This window comes from Bos indicus, chromosome 19 (assembly GCF_029378745.1).
Source record: "Bos indicus isolate NIAB-ARS_2022 breed Sahiwal x Tharparkar chromosome 19, NIAB-ARS_B.indTharparkar_mat_pri_1.0, whole genome shotgun sequence".
NCBI lineage: Eukaryota > Metazoa > Chordata > Mammalia > Artiodactyla > Bovidae > Bos > Bos indicus.
Window position 1 is genome coordinate 36677575 of NC_091778.1, and position 23461 is coordinate 36701035.

A 23461-nucleotide genomic window follows, 5' to 3' on the forward strand; every position below is an offset into this window, starting at 1 on the left:
GAAGGCAGGTGGAGAACGGGACAACAGAGGATGAGACGGTTTAATGGCATCACCAACTCAATGGACATGAGTTTGAGCAAGCTACAGGAGTTGGTAAAGGACAGGGAAGCCTAGCATGCTGCAGTCCATGGGGTTGCAAAGAGTCGGACACGACTGAGTGACTGAACTGAACTGACTGATCCTGGGAAAGGGAGAAATACTAATCAGGGTTAACTGTGAAATACAAGACTATCTACCTATGTTATTTTTGGCTACAGACAGGTGTGTTCAATGTCTCAGGTTCAGTCTTAAAAGAAATGCACCCAAATTAGCGTGTGTGTGTGTGTGTGTGTGTGTGTGTAGGCAGGTAGAGAAGGAAGAACCACATATACTTAGTTTCAAACAAAAGTTACTCTGAGTTTATTAAAACATTCCTAGTAACAAAAAAAAGCACATCTGACTCAATATATCATTATCTATATATTATCACACATTCTGGAAAGTTAAGATTTCAGGATGGGTTTTTCCTGTGGCCCAACTGGATCTAAGGAAAGAACAGAAGAAATGATATACTTGATTTATAGCCACTGGTCATCAACAAACATGCACTGGCAGTGTTTCTGAAGAGGCAAGATAGCTGGACTGTTTTCTCCTCCTGGTTAGTGTTCTGCTCAAAATTCTGCTACCTTCAAAAATTCTTTCCCCTAATTAAGTCTATATGCACTTCCAGAGTTTCTCCTCAACATCTATGAATCTCAGAGAAGATCAAATTACTCAACTGTGATGAACAGGTCAACTGCAAAGTTCAATGTCAGAATGACCACCATACCTCAGGTGAAAATCAAGCCATGGGAAGAAAATAATGTCCTACTGTTTTAAATATCAAGCAGCAATTGGAGGAAGGCAAAAACCTTATATCTTGAAGTCAAAAAGTACAAATTTGGACTTATAAGATAAATATATACCAGGGATGTGATATACAATATGATAAATACAACGAACACTGCCATACATTATATACGAAACTTGTTAAGAGAGAAAATCCTAGGACTTCTCACCACAAGGAAAGGAGTTTTTATTTATTTCTTTCATTTCGTATCTATGAGATGATGGATGCTCATTAAAGTTATTGTAGTAATCATTTCATGATATATGCATGTCAAATCATTATGCATACACCTGAAACTTACACAGTGCTATATGCCAATTATATCTCAATAAAACTGGAAGAAAAAGAATATATACAACATATGTATATGTATTTCTTTTTCGTGTATACCATATATATATGGTGTGTATATATATATATATATACACACACATGCATGTGCCAAATATATATATTACATGTGGCAGCAAAACTAATGGCCAACCATTCACTAGCTATAAGGCAAGCTACTTATAAACTCTCAAGAAACATACAAATAAAAGGGCTTGAGCTTATGGAAACTGTAATTATATATGAAGATACTTACCTCTCTCAGTTAAGTCTCTTCTGCTTTGCAGATTATATACTCAGTGATTATAATTTTGATGACTATTTATGGACATAGTATTAAAAATCTTCCCTCAGAAGAACAGAGCCAGATTGTTGTGATTTGGGAGAAGAAATTCCCAAGGAAAAGTTCAAGTCCAACTTCCTGATCTATGTCCTTCCCACTCCCTTAACTGAAGATACAGCAACTCAGAGGCAAAGAAACAAAGATCAGCTAATATGGTCCCTCTGCCAACTGACAGCAATGGGTATAACCTTAAAACTTTGTAGAATGAAAAAAAAAAGTTTTTCTTACTTTGAATAATCTTTTTAAAAGTCTGAGTAATGATGCAACCTGAAAAAAGTAAAAGACAAATCATCAAAACAATTTTTGATTACCCTGGGTATCACAGTATGGCACTGAGGAAGACTTTAGGTGTGGAAATGCAGCCACAATCACTTTCACTAGGCAACTACATTAAGACTCCTCAAGTTGATATTCTGAAGAATCCTAATGCTAATACCTCAGATTTTAGATACAAGCCATCAGCTTGCTCCAAAGCATTAAAGCAGAATCCGTGAAATACCTAATCAGCCACTTCCAGCAGAAATGCTGTCACTGCAAACCACATGCTAGGAGCAGTCTCACGAGAGATCAATGCTTTGGTGAAAATTCTAACAGGCTTAGGGGCTTAAGAAAAGAAAAAAATCCGTTATCATAATAAATTACAGCTTCGGAAGAGAATTTTGAAGCACAGTAAATATCTGCATCCTTTTATAAAATCCAAACCGAAAAATCACTCCAAAAATGACCCGTGGTGAGAATGATAAAGTTACCAATTTTCCCAGCACCATCCACCCAATTTTCTTTCAAAGTAAGCATGTTATTGTTTGCTACATTCTCTTCTCACAACTATCTCCTCAAAACCAATTTGCACGCCTCCTCTTCTTCACCCCAGATTTCAGCTTCTTTGAAAGCAGGCTTTCCCTGAAGCATACAAACATGAACACAGGGTTCTATACAACATTCATTCCCAGCACATGGGAGCAAGGAAAAGGGGCTACGACTTAAGTCAGTTCCCACCCCCAAGAGTCACCTTGTCACCAGCATATTCTTCTAGAAACAATGTAATTAGATTTTATTTGTTTTTGCTTTATAGCCAAGTGAACGGAGTGCAGAAAAGAACCTGGACAGAGCATAAACTTTTGGCATCTTTGTAGTTAATATCCATATTTACAGCTTACAGCTGCAGGAAAAGAAATAAATACCTCTGTGAAAAATATCACTTAAATCTAGTGGAATAAAGAGAGCATTGTCAAGGCGACAGAGGCTAATCTAAAAACGTAAGGCACCAAAAAGTGGCAGTATTATTAAAGGGGCAATTTTTCCTCAATTTGACATTTTCAAAACACTGCATCACCCCCCTTCTCCAAAAACTCCAAGTAAATTTTTTGCTAGTGACAGTTTATGGTAGAAAAATGTACATTTTGTTAGATGTGAGGATAATAACACCTACCTATACATCAGGGCCTTCCCCTTTTCATTCCCCAAGGCAAAATACCCACTTCTGGGAGAAAAATCCATGGTATGAATGAGAGAAATATTCTTCTTTTTAACAACTGGGAAGTTTGAAAATACTGTAAAGGAAGGAAGGTGGACCTGCAGGAAACAATAAAAAGCTTTTAAACTAAAACAACTAGGAGCTCATCTTAAATTTTAGACTTCATTCTATCATTTTGCTAGAACAAAAGTTCGTTTTGATTGTAACACACATCAAGTACAGTTCCCTTAATACAGCAAAGTGTTCCAAAATTAAAATTTGATTTTCAATATGCTATTAACTGAGAAGAAAGGGACGGAAGAGAAAAAAGTGCTTTCTTGATGCTTCATTATTAATAAACTGCAGCATCTAGCATGGTGCCTAGGAGGGTAAACAAATAAGTGAATGAACAAAGTGAAAAGTCAGCAGTGCTGGTTTGCTCATTAAGCCGTGTCTGACTCTTGCAACCCCATGGATTGTAGCTTGCCAGGCTCCTCTGTCCATGGGGTTCTCCAGGCAAGACTACTGAAGTGGGTTGCCATTTCCTTCTCCAGGGGATCTTCCTGACCCAGGAACTGAACCCGGGTCTCCTGCACTGCAGGCAGTTTCATTACTGACTGAGCTACCAGGGAAGCCCGAAAAGTCAGTAGTAGAACCCATTAATGTTCTAACATGATAACTACAGCAAAGAATACTAAAATCTGATTACAAGGAACAGAACATTATGAAGAGCCTGAAGCCAAGACAAAATCATACCAAATTTCCAGTATCATACAATTCCCTACTTGCACTTTTTATTTCTCAACAATGTGGTGCTGAAAATCTCTCCTCAAGGAGAGGCTAAACCATAAAAACCTGGTTCAAGGGAAACTGTGTTCTGACTGAGAAACAGTCCAAAGCTCACCTCAAGGCCAGGTCTCTTTCTCCAGAAAAGTCTGCTCAGGGGGGAAATGAGCCCAAATCCAAGCTAGGCAAGACAAGTCCTCATCCAATTTGTGGATAAATAAAATCCAAGCAAGGAAGCCATTACCTTAAGCAGACTAGGAAGGCTCTCGCACATTCTCTAGCTCTTCCAAGAAACACAGCACCTTCATACTCACAGAATTCTCATTCAGCTATTAATCATGGCAGTCCATCATCCTTCACTTTGAGGTAAGTCCCCAGCCAATCAAGGGGACTTTCACAGACAAGTACCAGGTAAAACTGTTAGATACATCTGTCTATTACACAGGTTTCATTCAGTCACTAGGCCCTACTACCCTGGTAAATGCCTACTGACCATTAAGTCAAGAAAGTAAAGTTTACAGTGACTCTCCAGACCATTTTCAATTATTCTCCTCCTCCGGGAAGCAGATTCTGCCTGCACAGCCTGTCATCAATGCAAAGGCTAATGAGAAGTGCTCTTTGACACAATAAAGCAAAGACACTGACAAAAATTAGAGTATAAGACACAAAGCAATTTTTTAAAGTTCAACTTTACCTTTTGTGTATTTGTCTAGCTAAATAAACAGAACTCTGTTACCAAAATTATCAGAAATACTGCAGTAAATACAAAGTTTATGATGTAAATGGAGTCCCTTTAAATGTACCCTGTGCAACAAATAACCTACACAAACATACATAGTGGCCAGAGCTTCACACAACAAGCTGACTTACTCTGATGGAGGATAAATACCAATTTATCAACAATTTTAAATTTTATCTCCTCTACTGACTTGAATATCAAGGAGGAAAAACCAGGTTTATGCCTTCCTAAAAGACTCAGCTATCTACTTGCAAGAGCCCCAGTTTAGGGAGCGCCTAGTGGTCCAGTGGCTAAGACTCCTTGCCCCAAATACAGGGGGCCTGGGTTCGATCCCTGGACAGGGGACTAGATCCCATGTGCCACAACTAAAAGATCTTGCATGCCACAATGAAGATCAAAGATCCCCTGAGCTGCCACTAAGACCCAGTGCAGCCAGACAAATAAGTATTGAAAAAAAAGTTCCCCAGAGATTACACTGTATTAGTACATCTTCCCTCAGACCAACGACCCCCTCCTGGTTAGATCTCAGCTGTTCTCTCATCTCTCTTTATGACCCTTGTATTAAAAGCTGTTAATTGAACTAATAAGAAGTCCCATAAAAACACAACTTCTTTAATTCATAAAGTTCCCTTTATCTCCAACATAATTTCTGTATTACATTTAAGAGTCCAGTTATCAAAATTCAATCAAAGCTCTCTCATCCTCAATTTAATAATTAAGGAGTCCCACAACTCCTACAACATCCAAGATTGAAGATGTAGTAACAATTTAACTTCTGAGTCTCTCAATGGTGCTGTAACTTAGACTTATATTCACTGCTGAAATAACAGAACTGTTTGGTTCATTATAGGAGACTGCATCTAATAACACCGACACTGTTTCACAGAGGCATTATACCTGGTTTATTTCCATTAGTCATTATGGTTGAAAGTTGTTAGAAAGTGTCAGTCACTGTCATCTCTGACTCTGCAACTCCATGTATTGCAGCCCGCCAGGCTCCTTCGTCCATGGAATTCTCCAGGCAAGAATACTGGAGTGTGTAGACATTCCCTTCTCCAGGGGATTTTCCTGACCCAGGGATTGAACCTGAGTCTCCTGCATTGCAGGCAGACTCTTTACTATCTAAGCCATCAGGGAAGCTGCTTGATATTATAGCTGACTACCATTTAAAAAATGGGAGGTGGCTGACATTAATGAATTCCTTATGTGATTTTACTACAATAAAAAACGTAAATGCTGTCATGATCACTAAAGCAAACTAGACAGAACTATAAGGCGTTTTTCAGAACATATTATGTCAAGAAAAATAGATCCCATGGTTTTCTAACACAATTTACTATCATTAAAATGATAAAAGATTGATTTGTGCTATTTTAAAGCTGACTTGAATTAGAACCCTCCCATTTATCAAATGATTCATTCAACAGAGGCAATAAAACCCAATGATATATTTCCCACACTTCTCCAGCAGAACTCTTTCTTCCCTCAAAGAAAATCTTAATGCAGAATGCCAATATATATGTATCACAAGTAATACTAAAGCTGCTCTATATAATACAGGGAGGAGCTTAGCCTCCTACTTGCCATCTGAAGTCCTGTACACATTCTAGGGCTCTGAAAAATTTAGTTAGAAAACTAAAAGCTAGAAAGAATACGGAATCTAGCATCACAGTTCACTGGCCTTTAGTAGCCGCTGACTTTGGGTAAGCTAATCCTCTGAGGACTATCACTTGGCTCAAAATTTTTTGTAAAATTCTTTATCTTTGTAAACTATACACTATTAAAGCTGATGAAGTATGCAAGGTTTATTTGCTGAGTATAAGTAAGATAAAAATAAGAATCTCTGTAACGTGTTTACAATCTGGTAGTACACACATAAAAATAGCACACTGCAATGCTGCTTTTCAAGGTTCTATGTATACCTGGGCATCTGTATACCCGGCTTATAGCAAGAAACTGATTCTGCCTGAAGCACAGGAAACTTCACGAGGTGGAGTGACATTTAAGCTGAGCTCTGATGCTGGGCCAAAAAAAAAAAAAAAAAGAGCAACACTGGCCTGAGGCTGTTATCCTTAGAAAGGCCTGCTTACAAGTGGCCCTTAGATGCTGTCTGGGAATTTGACTGGCAAATAGGTCCCTACACAGATGAGACACTTTTCCTAAATGATAAGGATGGCTCATGAGTCCGTGCTCAGTTGCCTCAGTTATGTCCAACTCTGTGTGAATCCATGGACTATGCCCACCAGGATCCTCTGTCCATGGAATTTTCCAGGCAAGAATACTGGAGTGGGTTGTCATTTCGTACTCCAGAGGATCTCTAATGTGGTTTATGTTGAACACTTGACTTTACTTCTGGGAACCTTTACTTTGGGTACCTCCTAGGTAGAGGGTACCTACCTGATCAACCCCCAATAAAAACCTTGGGCACTGAGTCTATGATGAGCTTCTCTGGTAAAAAATATTTAACACATGTTGTCACAACTAGTTACTCGAGAATTAAACATGTCCTATGTGATCTGCCTTAAGAGAGGACTTCTGATGCCTGTGCCTGGTTTCCTCCAGGCTTTAGCCCATATACTTTTTCCTTATCCTTTGTACCTTTTCTCTGTAATAATTCTTAGCCATGAGTATGATCATATTCTGAGTCCTTGAGTCCGTGTATTTACCATTCTATTCCATGTGGTGCCATGGTAAAAGAATCCACCTTCCAATGCAGGAGAAACAAGCAATGCAGGTTTGATCCCTGGATTGGGAAGATCCCCCGGAGTAGGAAACGGCAACCCACTCCAGTATGCCTGCCTGGAAAATTCAATGGACAGAGGAGCCTGGTGGCCTTCAGCCCATGGGATTGCAAAGAGTCGGACAGAACTGAGCGACTGAATGCTCAGCACTCATCAAATCTGGGGGAGTTCCTGGGAACCCCTGGCACAGAGCTATCTTCACAAGTACTATCCAGCTATTTAAACTGCAATCTTTTTACATGGTTAATGTCCAAGCTCAATTTATTTTCAGAATTTAAGAACTGCCTCCACTCTATTATGACACCAGGTCTTATAAAGGTAAATTAAGAAAACTACAGAGGGATGAAATATTTGCTTACATATTCCTTCATGTATATACCAAAAGTAACTTCTGAAAATGAAGACCACCTCTTAAGAAATGTTAGGAAAGGACAGCACAGTTTTCCCAAAAGAAGTGAAATAATACAAATTTGGTGGCTACTGTGTATCATTTCTATAATTACACCCAAAAGCTACAATACTAGCAGTTTTTACAACAAAAGAGGCTACTCTTTTTAAAATAATTCAACTCTTTCCTTATTATCTTTCCACGTTTTCAACTTAAAATTTTAAAATCATCAATGCTAAAAGGAAAGGGTAAAGACATTACCAGTCTGACTGCTTCTTTCATGTTTGCTGAAGCAATTGCCAAGATTTCTGTAGTAGGATTGAAGGTCAGAGAAGTAACACCTGTAACCAAGTTCATTATCGCTTTTATTGGCTTTGGGTTCGTTTCTTGGAGACAAGAATCTTGATTGTATATGTTTACCACTCCACAATTAGAACTGCAAAGAGAAAAATGAATGAATTAAAGATTAAAAAGAAGCAACAGGATTTTCACAATCCAAGTGAATTAAGATATAACACCCCACCCCCAGAAAACTAATATTTATAGGAACTGTATCATGTTACACAGGGACTATGGGCTGGAGTGTTCATCCCAAGGCAAAAATCAGAGTCTACCAGTTTTACTGTAGTCTTACTGAAATCTTGTTAATGCTGGGAGCTTTTAAATTACTAGTGTAGCTAGAAAATCCAAGCAAGCGTAGAATCTTCATTATTCATTCCTTCAATAAATATTTACTGAATTTCAACTTTACCACAGACACTGTTTAAGTGCCTGGGATGCAAAGACAAACAAGAGAGGCTACGAGGGCCACTCTCATGCCATGTATGGACAACCGAACATTCTAATATGCGAATGAGCACCATCTTCCCCCTGTTTAGATCTCCTCCTTTCTTTTTTTATTCTATTCTATTTATGAGAACATCCAAAACAGTGCTGCACAACAGCTGTAATAGCAAGTACCTTAGTTTTTTGGTCTATAAGAATACCACAGTCAATAGTTAATGGAAGCGATCATCCACTCCAAGTTTACTGAAATACTTACCAACAATGAACTATACCCAATATTCACATAATGTAAATCTTAATGACTAACAGAATCATTCACAGACAGGTTTCAGTAAACATTTTTGACCTCAATCTTCAGACCACCTAATGTTACAGGCATCATTTATAAGGAATAAGAATAAGGTAGTTGTCATTCACAGATACTTAATTAGCAAATGCAATATAAACCTGAAAGTTGCAAGAAATTAATACTCAAACTAACAAGGGCGACACATTAAGTGTTCTAATTCCTACACTCAACATTCTCACTGATTCACTTAATACTTATTGCCTACAGTGAAACAGGCACAATGCATAAACAAGACAAATTTAGTTCACACACAAGACTCCACAGTTTGAAATTATAGCCAACTCACAAATAGTATGTTAGATTCAGTGTTTTAAAGTCTTCAAACTACTTATATTTAGTTTCTGATGTATATTTCATATACATTAATTAAAAAGCCCTTAATTTAAGTACAGCTAACTCTTATGTAGTCCCTATTAACCACTCAGGAGGAACACTATATATCCTGGCTTTAGAAAATCTTGCTGTGGACTAAACATTTGTGTCCCACTAAAATGGTTTTTCCAGTGGTCATGTATGGATGTGAGAGTTGGACTGTGAAGAAGGCTGAGCGCCGAAGAATTGATGCTTTTGAACTGTGGTGTTGGAGAAGACTCTTGAGAGTCCCTTGGCCTGCAAGGAGATCCAACCAGTCCACCCCAAAGGAGATCAGTCCTGAGTGTTCACTGGAAGGACTGATGCTGAAGCAGAAATTCCAATACTTTGGCCACCTGATGTGGAGAGCTGACTCATCTGAAAAGACCCTGATGCTGGGAAAGATTGAAGGCAGGAGGAGAAGGGGATGTCAGAGGATGAGATGGTCGGATGGTATCACTGACTCAGTGGACATGAGTTTGGGTAAACTCTGGGAGTTGGTGATGGACAGGGAGGCCTGGTGTGCTGCAGTCTATTGGGTTGCAGAGTTGGACACGACTGAGTGATTGAACTGAACTGAATGGCAGTTCTATTTTCAATTTTGTAAGGAATCTTCACACTGTTCTCCATAGTGGTTGCACTACTTTGCATTCCCACCAACAATGTAACAGGGTTCCCTTTTCTCCACACCCTTTCCAGCATTTACTGTTTGTAGACTTTTTGATAGCAGCCATTCTGACCGGCGTGAGATGGTAACCTCACTGTGGTTTTGATTTGCATTTCTCCAATAAGTGATGTTCAGCATTTTTTCACGTGTTTGTTAGCCATCTGTATGTCTTCTCTGGAGAAATGTCTGTTTAATTCTTTGGTCCATTTCTTGATTAGGTCGTTTATTTTTGTGGTATTGAGCTGCATGAGCTGTTTGTATATTTTTGAGATTCTTTGTCAGTTGCTTCGTTTGCTTATATTTCCTCCTACTCTGAAGGCTGTCTTTTCACCTTGCTTATAGTTTCTTTCATTGTGCAAAAGCTTTTAAATTTAATTAGGTCCCATTTGTTTATTTTTGCTTTTATTTCCTTTACTCTGGGAGGTGGGTCATAGAGGATCCTGCTGTGATTTATGTCAGAGAGTGTTTTGCCTATGTTTTCCTCTAGCAGTTTTATAGTTTCTGGTCTTAAATTTAGATCCTTAATCCATTTTGACTTTATTTTTGTGTATGGTGTTAGGAAGTGCTCTAATTTTATTCTTTTACGTGTAGCTGTCCAATTTTCCCAGAACCATTTACTGAAGAGGCTCTCTTTGCCCCAATTGTATATTCTTGCCTCCTCTGTCAAAGATAAGGTGTCCACAGGTGCGTGGATTTATCTCTGGGCTTTCTATTTTGTTCCATTGATCTATATTTCTGTCTTTGTGCCAGTACCATACTGTCTTGATGACTGAAGCTTTGTAGTATAAACAAGTCAGGCAGGTTGATTCCTCCAGTTCCTTTCTTCTTTCTCAAGATTGCTTTGGCTATTCAAGGTTTTTTGTATTTCCATACAAATTGTGAAATTATTTGTTCTAGTTCTGTGAAAAATAGCACTGGTAGCTTAATAGAGATTGTACTGAATTGATAGATGGCTTTGGATAGTATACTCATTTTCACTATATTGATTCTTCCGATCCATGAACATGGTATATTTCTCCATTATTTGTGTTATCTGTGATTTCGTCAGTGTTCTACAGTTTTCTGTAAAACTGTAAAAATATATAAGTCTTTGTTTCTTTGGGCAGATTTATTCCTAAGTATTTTATTCTTTTCACTGCAATGGTGAATGATTATTTCCTTAATTTCTGTTTTCTCATTGTTGGTATATAAGAATGCAAGGGATTTCTGTGTATTAATTTTATATCCTGCAACTTTGCTATATTATAAACTCTAGTAATTTTCTAGTAGTCTTTAGGGTTTTCTATGTAGAGGATCATGTCATCTGTAAACAGTGAGAATTTTACTTCTTTTCTAATTTGGATTCCTTTTATTTCTTTTTCTTCTCTGACTGCTGTTGCTAAAACTTCCAAAACTACGTTGAATATTAGTGGTGAGAATGATCTTGTTCCCAACTTTGTCAAAGGCTTTCTCTGCATCTAGAGATGACCATATGATTTTTATCCTTCGATTTGCTAATATGGTGTATCACACTGATCTGCGAATACTGAAGGATCCTTGCATCCCTGGGATAAAGCCCACTTGGCCATGATGTATGATCTTTTTAATATGTTGTTGGATTCTGTTTGCTAGAATTTTGTTGAGGATTTTTGCATCTATGTTCATCAGTGATGTTGGCGTGTTGTTTTTTTTTGTGGCATCTGTCTGGTTTTGATATTAGGGTGATGATGATGGTCTCACAGAATAAGCTTGGGAGTTTACCTTCCTCTGAAATTTTCTGGAAGAGTGTGAGTTGGATAAATGTTAGCTCTTGTAGAATTCACCTGTGAAGCCATCTGTTCCTGGTCTTCCGTTTGTTGGATGATTTTTGATTACAGCTTCTATATCCGTGCTTGTGATGGGGTCTCTTAAGATTTTCTATTTCTTCCTGATTCATTTTTGGAAGGCTATAATTTTCTAAGAATTTGTTCATTTCTTCCAAGCTGTCCGTTTTACTGGCATATAGTTGCTGAGAGTGGTCTCTTACAATCCTCTGTCTGTTGTTGTGTGTTGTCTGTTGTGATATTCCATTTTCATTTCTAATTCTGTTGATTTGATTCTTCTTTTTCTTGATGAGTCTGGCTAATGGTTTGTCTGTTTTATTTATCTTCTCAGAGAACCAGCTTTTAGTTTTGCTGATTTTTGGTAGAGTCTCCTTTGTTTCTTTATATTTCTGCCCTAATTTTTATGATTTCTTTACTTCTACTAACCCTGGGGTTCTTCATTTCTTCTTTTTCTAGTTGCTTTAGGTGTAAAGTTAGGTTAATTTGATTTTTCTCTTGTTTCTTGAGGTAAGCTTGTAATGCTATGAACTTAGCACTGCTTTTACTGAATCCCATAGATTTTCAGTTGTGCTTTCATTTTCATTTGTTTCTATGCATGTTTTAATTTCCTTTTTGATTTCTTCCATGATTTGTTGGTGATTCAGAAGCATGTTATTTAGCCTCCATATGTCTGTGTTTTTAATAGCTTTTTTCCTGTAGTTGACATCTAATCTTACCACACTGTGATCAGAAAAGATGCTTGAAATGATTTTACTTTTTTTGAATTTACTAAGGCTAGATTTATGGCCCAGGATGGGATCTATCTTGGACAATGTCCCGTGTGCACTTGAGAAAAATGTGAAATTCATTGTTTTGGGGTGAAATGCCCTAGAGATATCAATTAGGTCTAACTGGCCCATTGTATCATGTAAAATTTGTGTTTCCTTTCTAATTTGCTGTTTGGTTGATCTATCCATAGGTGTGAGTGGGGTATTAAAGTCTCCCACTACTATTGTGTTACTGTTAATTTCCCCTTTCATACTTGTTAGCATTTGCCTTACATCTTGAGGTGTTCCTAACTTGGATGCATGCTGCTGCTGCTCAGTCGCTTCAGTCATGTCCGACTCAGTGCGACCCCATAGACGGCAGCCCACCAGGCTCCCCCATCCCTGGGATTCTCCAGGCAAGAACACTGGAGTGGGTTGCCATTTCCTTCTCCAAAGCAGGAAAGTGAAAAGTGAAAGTGAAGTCACTCAGTCGTGTCCAACTCTTCGAGAGCCCATGGACTACAGCCTACCAGGCTCCTCCATCCATGGGATTTTCTAGGCAAGAGTACTGGAGTGGTTGCCACTGCCTTCTCCGACTTGGATGCATATATATTTCTAATTGTTATATCTTCTTGGATTGATCCTTTGATGATTATGTAGTGTCCTTCTTTGTCTCTTTTTATGACCTTTAGTTCAAAGTCTATTTTATCTGATAAGAGTATTGCTACTCCTGTTTTCTTTTGGTCTCTATTTGCATGAAATATTTTTCCAGCCCTTCACTTTCAGTCTGTATGTGTCCCTTGGTTTCAGGTGGGTCTCTTGTAGACAGCATATATAGAGGTCTTGTTTTCGTATCCATTCAGCCAGTCTTTGTCTTTTGGTTGGGGCATTCAACCTATTTACATTTAAGGTAATTACTGGTAAGTATGATCCTGTTGCCATTTACTTTGTTGTTTTGGGTTTGAGTTTATAAACCTTTTCCTGTGTTTCCAGTCTAGAGGAGATCCTTTAGCATTTGTTGAAGAGCTGGTTTGGTGGTGCTCAATTCTCTCAGCTTTTGCTTGTCTGTCTCCTTCATATTTGAATGAGATCCGTGCTGGGTATAGTAATCTGGGTTATAGGTTTTTCTCTTTCATCACTGTATGTCCTGCCATTCCCTTCTGGCCTGAAGAGGTTCTTTTGAAAGATCAGCTGTTATCCTTAAAAGGGGATCCCCTTTTGTGTTATTTGTTGCTTTTCCCTTGCTGCTTTTAATATCTGCTCTTTGTGTTTATTAACCTCGTTAGTTTGATTAATAAGTGTCTTGGGGTGTTTTGCGTTGGGTTTATCCTGTTTGGGACTCTCTGAGTTTTTTGGACTTGGGTGGCTATTTCCTTTCCCATTTTAGGGAAGTTTTCAACTATTATCTCCTCAAATGTTTTCTCATGCCCCTTCTTTTTGTCTTCTTCTTCTGGGACTACTATGATTTGAATGTTGGGGCATTTAACATTGTCCTAGAGGTCTCTGAGGTTGTCCTCATTTAATTCTTGTTTCTTTTTTTCCTCTCTGCTTCATTTATTTCCACCATTCCATCTTCCACCTCACTTATCCTATCTTCTGTCTCAGTTATTCTATTGTTTCCCTCCAGAGTGCTTTCAATCTCAGTTATTGCATTATTCATTATTGACTCTTTATTTCTTCTAGGTCCTTGTCAAACATTTCTTGCATCTTCTCAATCCTTGTCTCTAATCTATTTACCTGTAACCTCCACTTTGTTTTCAAGATTTTGGATCATCTTTACTATCATTATTCTGAGGAATTCTTTTTTAAAAAATATATTTATTTATTTTTGGCTCTGCTGGGTCTTCCCTCCTGCAAGGGCTTTTCTTTAGTTGCGGGGAGCAGGGGCTACCCGCCAATTGCTGTGTGTGAGTTTCGCATTGTGGTGGCTTTCTCCTGTTGCAGAGCATGGGCTCCAGGATGTGAGCTTCAGTAGTTGCAGCTTATAGTCGCAGGCTCATGACAGGTTGTTGCTGAGCCATGAAAGATGCTGTGATTCTTGGCCTCTGGAGAAGAGGAGTTCAATCCGGGGCCAGTGACAAGGCTTGAACGCTAACAAACTTCTTGTGTAATAAAGTTTTATTAAAGTGTAAAAGAGATAGAGAAAGGCAGAAAGAGTGCCCCCTTGCTAGTCTTTAGCCAGATGTTATATACCTATCTTTAGCTGAACGTTATATACCTATACTTCCCTGGTGGCTCAGATGGTAAAGCGTCTGCCTACAATGCAGGAAACCAGGGTTCAATCCCTGGGTCGGGAAGATCCCCTGGAGAAGAAAATGGCAACCCACTCCAGTACTCTTGCCTGGAAAACCCCATGGATAGAGGAGCCTGGTAGGCTACAGTCCAAGGGGTCACAAAGAGTCAGACATGACTGAGCAACTTCACTTTCACTACATACCTATCAGCAAGTTGTTAATTAGAGAAAGGAGATGTCTCAAAATTCAGAGTGGCACCAGGCCCCTCACTCCCAACATGCATTTTGAGATAACACTGGCACCAGGTGAGTCATCTGGAGCCATAAAACGATTGACATTTATCTTGAAGAAAGGCAGGCGTCCAAGTAAGTATATAGTTTCATTAACATAGATTAGGAGAACAATGTATCAGTAAAACATACAGGTTTGTTGAGCCCTGGTTCTGAGTCTCAAGCAGAACTGACTTGAGGAAAGACAAGAGTCTAGGGTAAATACACAGTTCATTAACATAGCTTAAGAAAAACATTTCCGTAAGAAAAACACATTGGCTAGCTCAAGGTTTGAGAAAAGTTAAGTTCAGGTGGAGCCAAGTGTCATCATGGCAACATAGAATTTTAAGAGAAACCTCCTTTTAAATTTGTATAGAGAAGGGGAAAAAAACCTAACACTTGTTTGCTTCCTCCTGCTGCTTAAGAGAGAGGTAAAATATGTCTGACACTTGCAGCCTATTTCCTCTGGCCTTCCTGCCTGTAAAGCTCTCACTCAATAGCTGTGGTGCACAGACCTGGTTGCCCTGTGGTATGTGGGCTCTTCCCAGATCAGGGATTGAACCCTAGTCTCCTGCACTGACAAGCAGATTCTTTAACACTGAGCCACCAGGGAAGCCCCTACCCCAAGAATTCTTATGTGATTATTGCTTAGATGTGTGGGACAAAAATGGCATGAGTTAATCATCTTAATATATGGAAATTTACAGTGGTATTTGTGCTACGATATAACTGATCCTAATATGCAACTAAGAATATTTAATGATATCCACATAACCAGCAGTATGAAAACTGAACAGAGAACTTCCTGATGTACAAGCTGGGTTTCAAAGCAGCAGAAGAACCAGAGATCAAATTTCCAACATTCGTTGGATCATGGAGAAAGGAAGGGAGTTTCAGAAAAAAATCTACTGTTGCTTCATTGACTATACTGTAGCCTCTGACTATGTGATCATAACATTGGGACAATTCTTAAGAGAGATGGGAATACCAAACCACATTACTTGTCTCCTGAAAAACCTGTATGTGGGTCAAGAAACAACAGTTAGAACTGGACATGGAACAAGGGACTGGTTCAAAACTGGGAAAGGAGTATGTCAAACCTATTCTCACCCTGCTTATTTCACTTATATGCATACGCAAAATGCTGGGCGGGATAAATCACAAGCTGGAATCAAGATTGACAGGAGAAATAACAAACTCAGATATGCATATGATACTATTCTTAAAGGCAGAAAGTGAAGAGGAACTAAAGAGTCCCTTGATGAAGGTAAAGGAGGAAAGCAAAAAGTGTGGCTTGAAATTCAACATTCAAAAAACTAAGATCATGGCATCCAATCCCCTTACTTCATGGTAAATAGAAGGGGGAAAAGTGGAAGCAGCGACAGGTTTTATTTCCTTGGGCTCCAAAATCACTGTGGGAAGTGACTGCAGCCATGAAATTAAAAGACGCTTGCTCCTTGGAAAGAAAGTTATGACAAACCTAGACAGCATATTAAAAAGCAGACATCACTATGATGACAAAGTTCCATATGATCAAAGCTATGGTTTTTCCAGTAGTCATATATGGATACTGAGAGCTGGACCATAAAGAAGGCTAAAACCGAAAAACTGAAGCTTTTGAATTGTGGTGCTGGAGAAGACTCTTGAGAGTCCCTTGTACTGCAAAGAGATCAGATCAGTCAATCCTAAAAAAAATCAACCCTGAATATTCATTGGAAGGATTGATGTTGAAGCTGATGCTCCAATACTGTGGCCACCTGATGCAAAGATCCATTGGGAAAGATTCCTGCAAAGATCCATTGGAAAAGACCTTGATGCTAGGAAAGATTGAAGGCAAAAGGAGAAGGGAGTGGCAGAGGATGAGATGGTTAGATAGCATCACACTGGCTCAAGGGACATGAATGTGAGCAAACTCCAGGAAACACTGGAGGACAGAGGAGCCTGGCATGCTACAGGTCATGGTGTCACAAAGAGATGGACACGACCTAGCAACAACAATGCGAACTGTCACAGGAATACAGAAGAACAGAAAGAATTTAATCCCAGGGAAAAAAAAGACTGTTAAGAAATACTCAGAAATATAAGAGAACATAAGCTAAACTCTCTATATGTGATCCAGAACCTCAAAGAAAGGAAAAATCAGTATGAACTGAAGTTGCTCTAGTGAAGCTTTGTGGAAAAGGTAAGTGAGACATGAGCTGGGGAAGGGAGATAGTAGGTTCAAAACAAACAAATAGCAACAATGACAAGGCAAAAAAATAAAAACCAGGTATCATAAGAGGAAAAACAAGAACAAAGGGAGAAGGGAGCTCTCATCACTGAACTCCTAACTAAAAAAATAGACATGACTGTCACCCTTCCACCCCCCAATCACAGCTGACTGGACTAGAAGTAGGTTCCTAAATCAAGAACAGCCTATCCATTAGCAGATCAGCAACCACAAATGTCCTAGTAGAGAAAAATCTTCCCAAACAAGAATGATGGCAATTAGCCAGATCAGCCTAGCTCTAGTGTCTCTCTCATCTCATTTCCTCCCATGGACCATCAAATGACTGCCTTTAATCTAACTCCACTCACTTCTAACTGCCTATTAACACTGCCCTGTGAACCTATCTCTGACCTGCCTCCATCCCGCATCCACCCTCATTCCATGGACAACTCTACTCTACTGACTGTCTTGGCCTGGAGCCTGAGAATGTCACTCCTCCTCTCTCATCCCAATTTTCTAAGCAGTTAGGACATACACTGAAAGCATCATTTACCTATCTACCTATTCCCATTCCCATCCTTATTACTCAAGGCCTGGATTACTGCAATGACCTCAAGGCTCATCCACCTGCACCTCTATTCCCCATCTAAAGGCTATGAGAATTATCTACTTCAAACCCTAAATTTCAATTATCATCATGATTCTTTGCTTAAAAATCTTTAATGGTTCCACTTTCCATTTAATATAATGTCCATATTATTCAGCACAGCATAAAAGACTTCTCTGCCTGCCTGCTTCTCTACCTTTGTAGCCTACGCCCCCACCCCACTTAAGAATCATCCCATCCATACTCCTCTCAGAACACAAACCTGAATTCTCTCATCCTTTCTCCACTATCTGCAATACCTTTCTCTGAATTCCAACTGGCCCTCAAAATGCCCAGCTCAAGTGCCAATATCCCACAAAACCCCTTTCAGACATTCCAACTATAACAGCCTTCACCATTCCTAAGGCTTTTAAAATTGAAATACTGTATCTAAACTGCAGCCCTTGTGATGGCTTGATGGCTCACCTTGTGAATACCGATACATGAACATATGTCCCCACATGAGATCATAAACTATGAAAAGGTGAAAATGTATTGTTCTATCTCACAATCCCCAGCTCAACGCCCAATAAATGTTTTATGAATGAGGAAACTGAAGCAAAAGCATTATCACTGAATAAAACAGGCTTTTCTTGCATTATAAAGCACACATGTCCTAAAGAATCTCTAGATGAAGCAAAATGAAACCCATTTTATATGTTCAATGAGAAAACACTGAAATAAAGAACTATTAATTCCAGGCCCTAAATCATAACAAATTTTCTAATTCTCTACAGTCCTGAATTTTCAGTATTCTTTTAAAATAAAATCAAAATACTTAGGGGGTGGCATTGTGGAAAGACCACAGAACTGGAAATCAAACAACATGAGTTGTAGCAATCCTTACATTAACCAAAGCCATTTAAAAAAAAGGCACTATAAAATAAAAGACCTCTATTTACAATATTCTGAGTTTCCTATATCCCTATCAGAGCAAAGCTGTAAATCGAAAGCATCCACTTTAACCCAGGACACTGAAAAGAGTTAATGGACACTATCAGACAAATTTTGAGATCAAGAGAGGAAGAGAGGGAGTTGGGAGGAAGGGAAGCAGCAGCCAGTCAACCAGCTAAGTGAGTTCAGTTTCTCCTACCTCTGCTCTGACTGTACCACCAATAACTCTTCCCTCTACATGAGAAACTCCTCTAAGAAGGGTTAAGGCCTTTCTTTACAGGTTTAACAATAAAAACCTAGAAATGGTCTTTGACCAAGCACATCAGAATTCAATTACACTGACAGGCAATTAAAATCAAATGAGTTTAAGTGGCTAATATTAGATTCTTTCCTCTCTGGGCCTGTCAAAGGGGATTAATAAAAAGTAATACCAAAAAAAGAGAGGCAAAAACCAGAAAAAGATTAACTTCACAAATCTGAGTGATGGTTATGTTTGTGCAGTTTTTGTCTTACACAAAGGTAAAGCAGGTCTGCTTAAAATTACTTATAATTTTACTCCCAGTCTACATTTTAAAGGAGCTTTAGTCTCAAAAGACTTGCTAATCATACACTGCTGCCATAGAGCATACTGCTCTAGCAAGCGCTGGGCTCAGGCTGTCCCCCTACCTACGTCAGACTCACCTGATGTTAGCCTGGCCTCCGAGCGCCACAGCCTGGTTCTACTGTCATTTCTTCCAAGGCTACAAGGTAGCTGCTGACCAATATCCAAATGGTGACAGATATTTATAGGCAGTTTCCCCAATTTTAGCCTTTGAAGGAGGTGGTAAAGAAAAAGTGGTAAGTAAGCTATGCTGCTGGACCCACCGGACTGCCCAACAAGGGAGAATCTGAATGAAAACTCTTTATGGATCAATTTTGTTTAATCTAACAGTCATAAAGATCAACTTCTGGAAGTTCTAAAATTAAAGTTGCTGATTAGTGATTTGGTGGTAAAATCATTTAGCATTACAGGTAAGTATCCCAACACCTCCTTCTCCTACCCTGCATCTTTAAAATCAAATAGGACAATAAAGCCATCTTTTCCCCAGTGTAATAACCATTTCTCTCAGCAAGGACACAATAACATGTTCTAGATAATACTTTCAAGATCTCTATAATACTAACAACAGTAAAAACATGTTACTGGTTCATACCACATAGCTAGATGAAAGAACATATATTTTTAAGTATCTTTAAGACTTAAACAAATATTCCAAACATAAGAGAAAAAAGTACTGTAACATAATAAGGGCGTCTGGGTTTCCCAGGTGGCACTAGTAGTAAAGAACCTGCCTGCCAGTGCAGGAGACACAAGAGACACAGGTTTGATCCCTGGGTTGGGAAGATCCTCTGGAGGAGGGCCTGGCAACCCACTCCAGTATTCTTGGCTGGAGAATTCCATGGACAGAGGAGCCTGGAGGGCCACTGTCCATAGGTTCTGAAGTGACTTAGGATGCATGCACACAAGACGGTAGTCCAGTATTTTCTTTGCTAAAGAGCTGAAAAACTGCCATCAATATTATTAAACACAAATATTAGAAAATCTTTTTAAGACAATAAAATGTAAAAGACCTGGGTTTATAATTTCATATCACTAAACACTTTATAAACAGAACTACTCGGGTACCATCTCGTATATTCTTTAATATTTTTTCATTAGCAAAAGGTGATTAAAGGTTACCAGAACCTCTGTTTACTTACCCACAAGCCACATACTGTCCATTCCTAGATGTGGCAATGCTTAATCCATATAAGCTGCCTTCATCAACAAATCTGTTAAGGCACTTTCTAGAGTTCACATCCCAAACATAAACTTCCCCATCCCCTGAAAGAGCCAAAAAAAAAAAAAGGGTTGGGGGGGGGTGGTGGTTAACTTTGTTTTAGACTTGAAAGATAACTGAATTCATTCTTAGTTCCTTTTTAATAGTACAAGTTACTAAGAAGACCTGTAAATGTCCTAGGTCTAGAAAACTGGCCTAAAAAATGTTTCTTGTATACATTTTCATATATATAAAACTATATCCCATTAGTCACTAATAAATAGTATCTTTAGGTTTAGAGTGAAAAATCACAAACTCTTGGCTTGAGTTGACCTTTTAGAAAAGTTCCTACATTTCACTCAGATAAATTACTATAGCAAAATTTGAAAAAAACCAAAATATCCACAAGCACAGGTTTTCCAACATCTATCAATAGGTATTAGAGTACCTAATATGTAAGGCCAGGTGATTTGGACACCAAACTGATGATGATACTGATGACGTCAAGAGGAGGAAGAAGAAGTGAAGGATGACTGGTCTAGACTAACAGGATATAATTAAGGATGTGTGTACAATTCCTAGGAGGTATGCTTTTGAACTCTGGTGTTGGAGAAGACTCTTGCGAGTCCCTTGGACTGCAAGGAGATCAAACCAGTCAATCCTAGGAAATCAGCCCTGAATGTTCATTGGAAGGACTGATGCTGAAGCTCCAATACTTTGGCCACCTGATGCGAAGAAATGGCTTCCTGGAAAAGACCCTGATGCTGGGAAAGATTGAAGGCAGGAGGAGAAGGGGACGACCAGAAGATGAGATGGTTGGATGGCATCACCAATTCGACAGACATGAGTTTGAGCAGGCTCCAGGAGTTGGTGATGGACAGGGAAGCCTAGCATGCTGCAGTCCATGGAGTTGCAAAGAGTCAGACATGACTGAGCGACTGAAGTGAATTGAACTTTACAATTCTGGGTAATTAGCACAAATAGTTTAGAGAAGGGAGAATAAGGGGATAATAAATCTGATGAAAACACATTTTCATGGTAGAAATAGTCATCTAACAACCAAAATCTGTCCTTATTCTTTCTTCTCTCTCCTATATATTCCATATTGATGATCACCCTCTTCCTCAGACCCATTATAGATCTGTATAATGACCCTATATGCATCTCAAAAGTAGCCTCTCACTCGTCTATTTTCTCTCTTTACTGTGATTATCGCTCTAATGTTCATCCTTCTATACTACTATTCTTTCAATGAGAATTCAATGAATCTCACTGTTTCAACTATTTTGTTAACAAACTTTCCCAGGCTGACATAAGGGTTTAGATTTACAATATGTATTTAGGAAAAATTTTAATAGGTACAAATTTTAAAGCCTGTATGTTTGTCTGTAGAGTCATGGTACAGTAAAGAAAGATGTTTAAAAATTTGCTAGTAACAGACTAAAATGGGAAGGGAAGGGATGAAGGGCAGGAAGACCATCTAGAAAGCAAGAGTATTAGATGGTCATAAGTTGATGGATGACTTAAGGCAAAGGAAGCAATAACTAATCCAGCAGAAAACAAAATGAAAGAAGCAGTTAAGTTGAAAAGATAAAAGGTGAACTCTTTCTTCAACAATCCTATCAAAATACTCTTCATATACATAAAATAAGGTAATACAAACAACATGATGCTAATCACATAAATCACTTCTTATATAAGGAGGAAAGGAAAAAAAGGGAAGGGAGAGAATACCAATCAAAATACAGGCAATTCCCTAACTTACCAAGGCTCAACTTTTGATTACTCCTTCTCTAATTTTAGGAACTTTCTTATGGTAACTTTCTTATGGTAAGACCATCATACTGTGTAAATATTTAATATCTATATCCAATTCATAATATCTATATCCAATTCATATAACTAAATCTTAGTACCTCTGCTGACCCTTTAACTCTTCTCCCAAACTCTGACTCTCCCAGGATCCAAGGACAATTTCGCTAGGAACATTACTCCTCTGTATCAATATTTATTCCTTACTCCTCAAAAAACCTAGCATATTAATTAATTAATAGGGAAAATAGATGCTGTTTAGGCTTCCCTGGTGGCTCCTACAATGTGGGAGCTGCAAGGTTCAATTCCTGGGTTAGGAAGATGATAGAGCCATAAATCCTGCAGCAGAGGGAGTCTTGTCCCTGCACACTTGGCACTGCCAGGGTCCCCACAAGCCAAGCTGCTGCATCACCTTCACGCTCAACTCTCCACACGGGCAGAGCTGCCACAGGCAAAAAAGCATTGCATCTATGCGCTCAGGGTCACTTCAGTCATGTCAGACTCTGCGACCCTGTAGGCTGTGGCCTGCCAGGCTTCTCCGTCAAGGGGGTTCTCCAGGCAAGGATACTGGAGCATATCAGCCAATACTTGCTGCCATACCCTTCTAGAGCACTGTATTTCCTGCTGCCCTAGCTGCCAACTCCCCTGAGTACCTGGTGCTGCCAGAACCCCTGCAACCCAAGCAGCTGCACCACCTTCACACCTGGCCCTCACAGGGGCACACCCAAGTCCTCAAGGGAAGGGAAGCCTCAGGAGCAAACCCCATTGGATGACCCACATGAGAGGTGGTAATAAAACCACAAGTGAAACCCACAGGCAGTACAGCAGGAAGACCCAAAACCTTCCCACCAGCTGTACAAGCTGCAGATTAAATCCACAAGATCAACTAGGCAGACTCTATGTCTATGGAATATATCAAAGGACATTGAGAGCTCCTACTAAAGAAGATGCACTGGTTCTGACAGCTGTGGGTATTGGAGGCAAGGACACACAGGAGTAGGACCAAATTAGAATCTGAGCTGCCCCACAGCAAGTCCAGCATTGGAGGGCATCCTAGGGAGGTAAGGTGGACTGTGACTCCCAGCGAGAGAAAGGACTCTGACAGCAGTGACTCATGAAAAACATTTATTATTTTTATGTCTGGACTTGTTCTATAGATTCTTTTGGGTTTTTTTTTTTCCTTCCATTTCCACCCCCCACCTTGGCTGGAGTTGTCGATTTTACTGGCACTATAAAATCTAATTAGGCT

The 23461-nt window shown here is 39.2% G+C and overlaps 1 protein-coding gene across 2 annotated transcripts in view; it reads right to left on the minus strand.

Annotated features, from left to right (window-relative positions):
• Positions 1 to 371: 371 nt before the first annotated feature.
• UTP18 (UTP18 small subunit processome component) overlaps positions 372 to 23461 on the minus strand; it is a 58326-nt gene continuing 35236 nt past the window's right edge. The window contains exons 10-14 of one of the 2 annotated variants that reach the window (XM_019981218.2): positions 20342 to 20465; positions 7910 to 8084; positions 2971 to 3113; positions 1770 to 1808; positions 372 to 523 (exon numbers count right to left, since the gene is read on the minus strand). In XM_019981218.2, coding sequence (XP_019836777.2) covers positions 1784 to 1808; positions 2971 to 3113; positions 7910 to 8084; positions 20342 to 20465 — 467 coding nt within the window. In that variant the 3' untranslated portion in view covers positions 372 to 523; positions 1770 to 1783. Of the gene's footprint in view, positions 524 to 1769; positions 1809 to 2970; positions 3114 to 7909; positions 8085 to 19282; positions 19411 to 20341; positions 20466 to 23461 lie in introns of those variants that run through there. The other variant, XM_070773263.1, reaches the window with a different exon arrangement.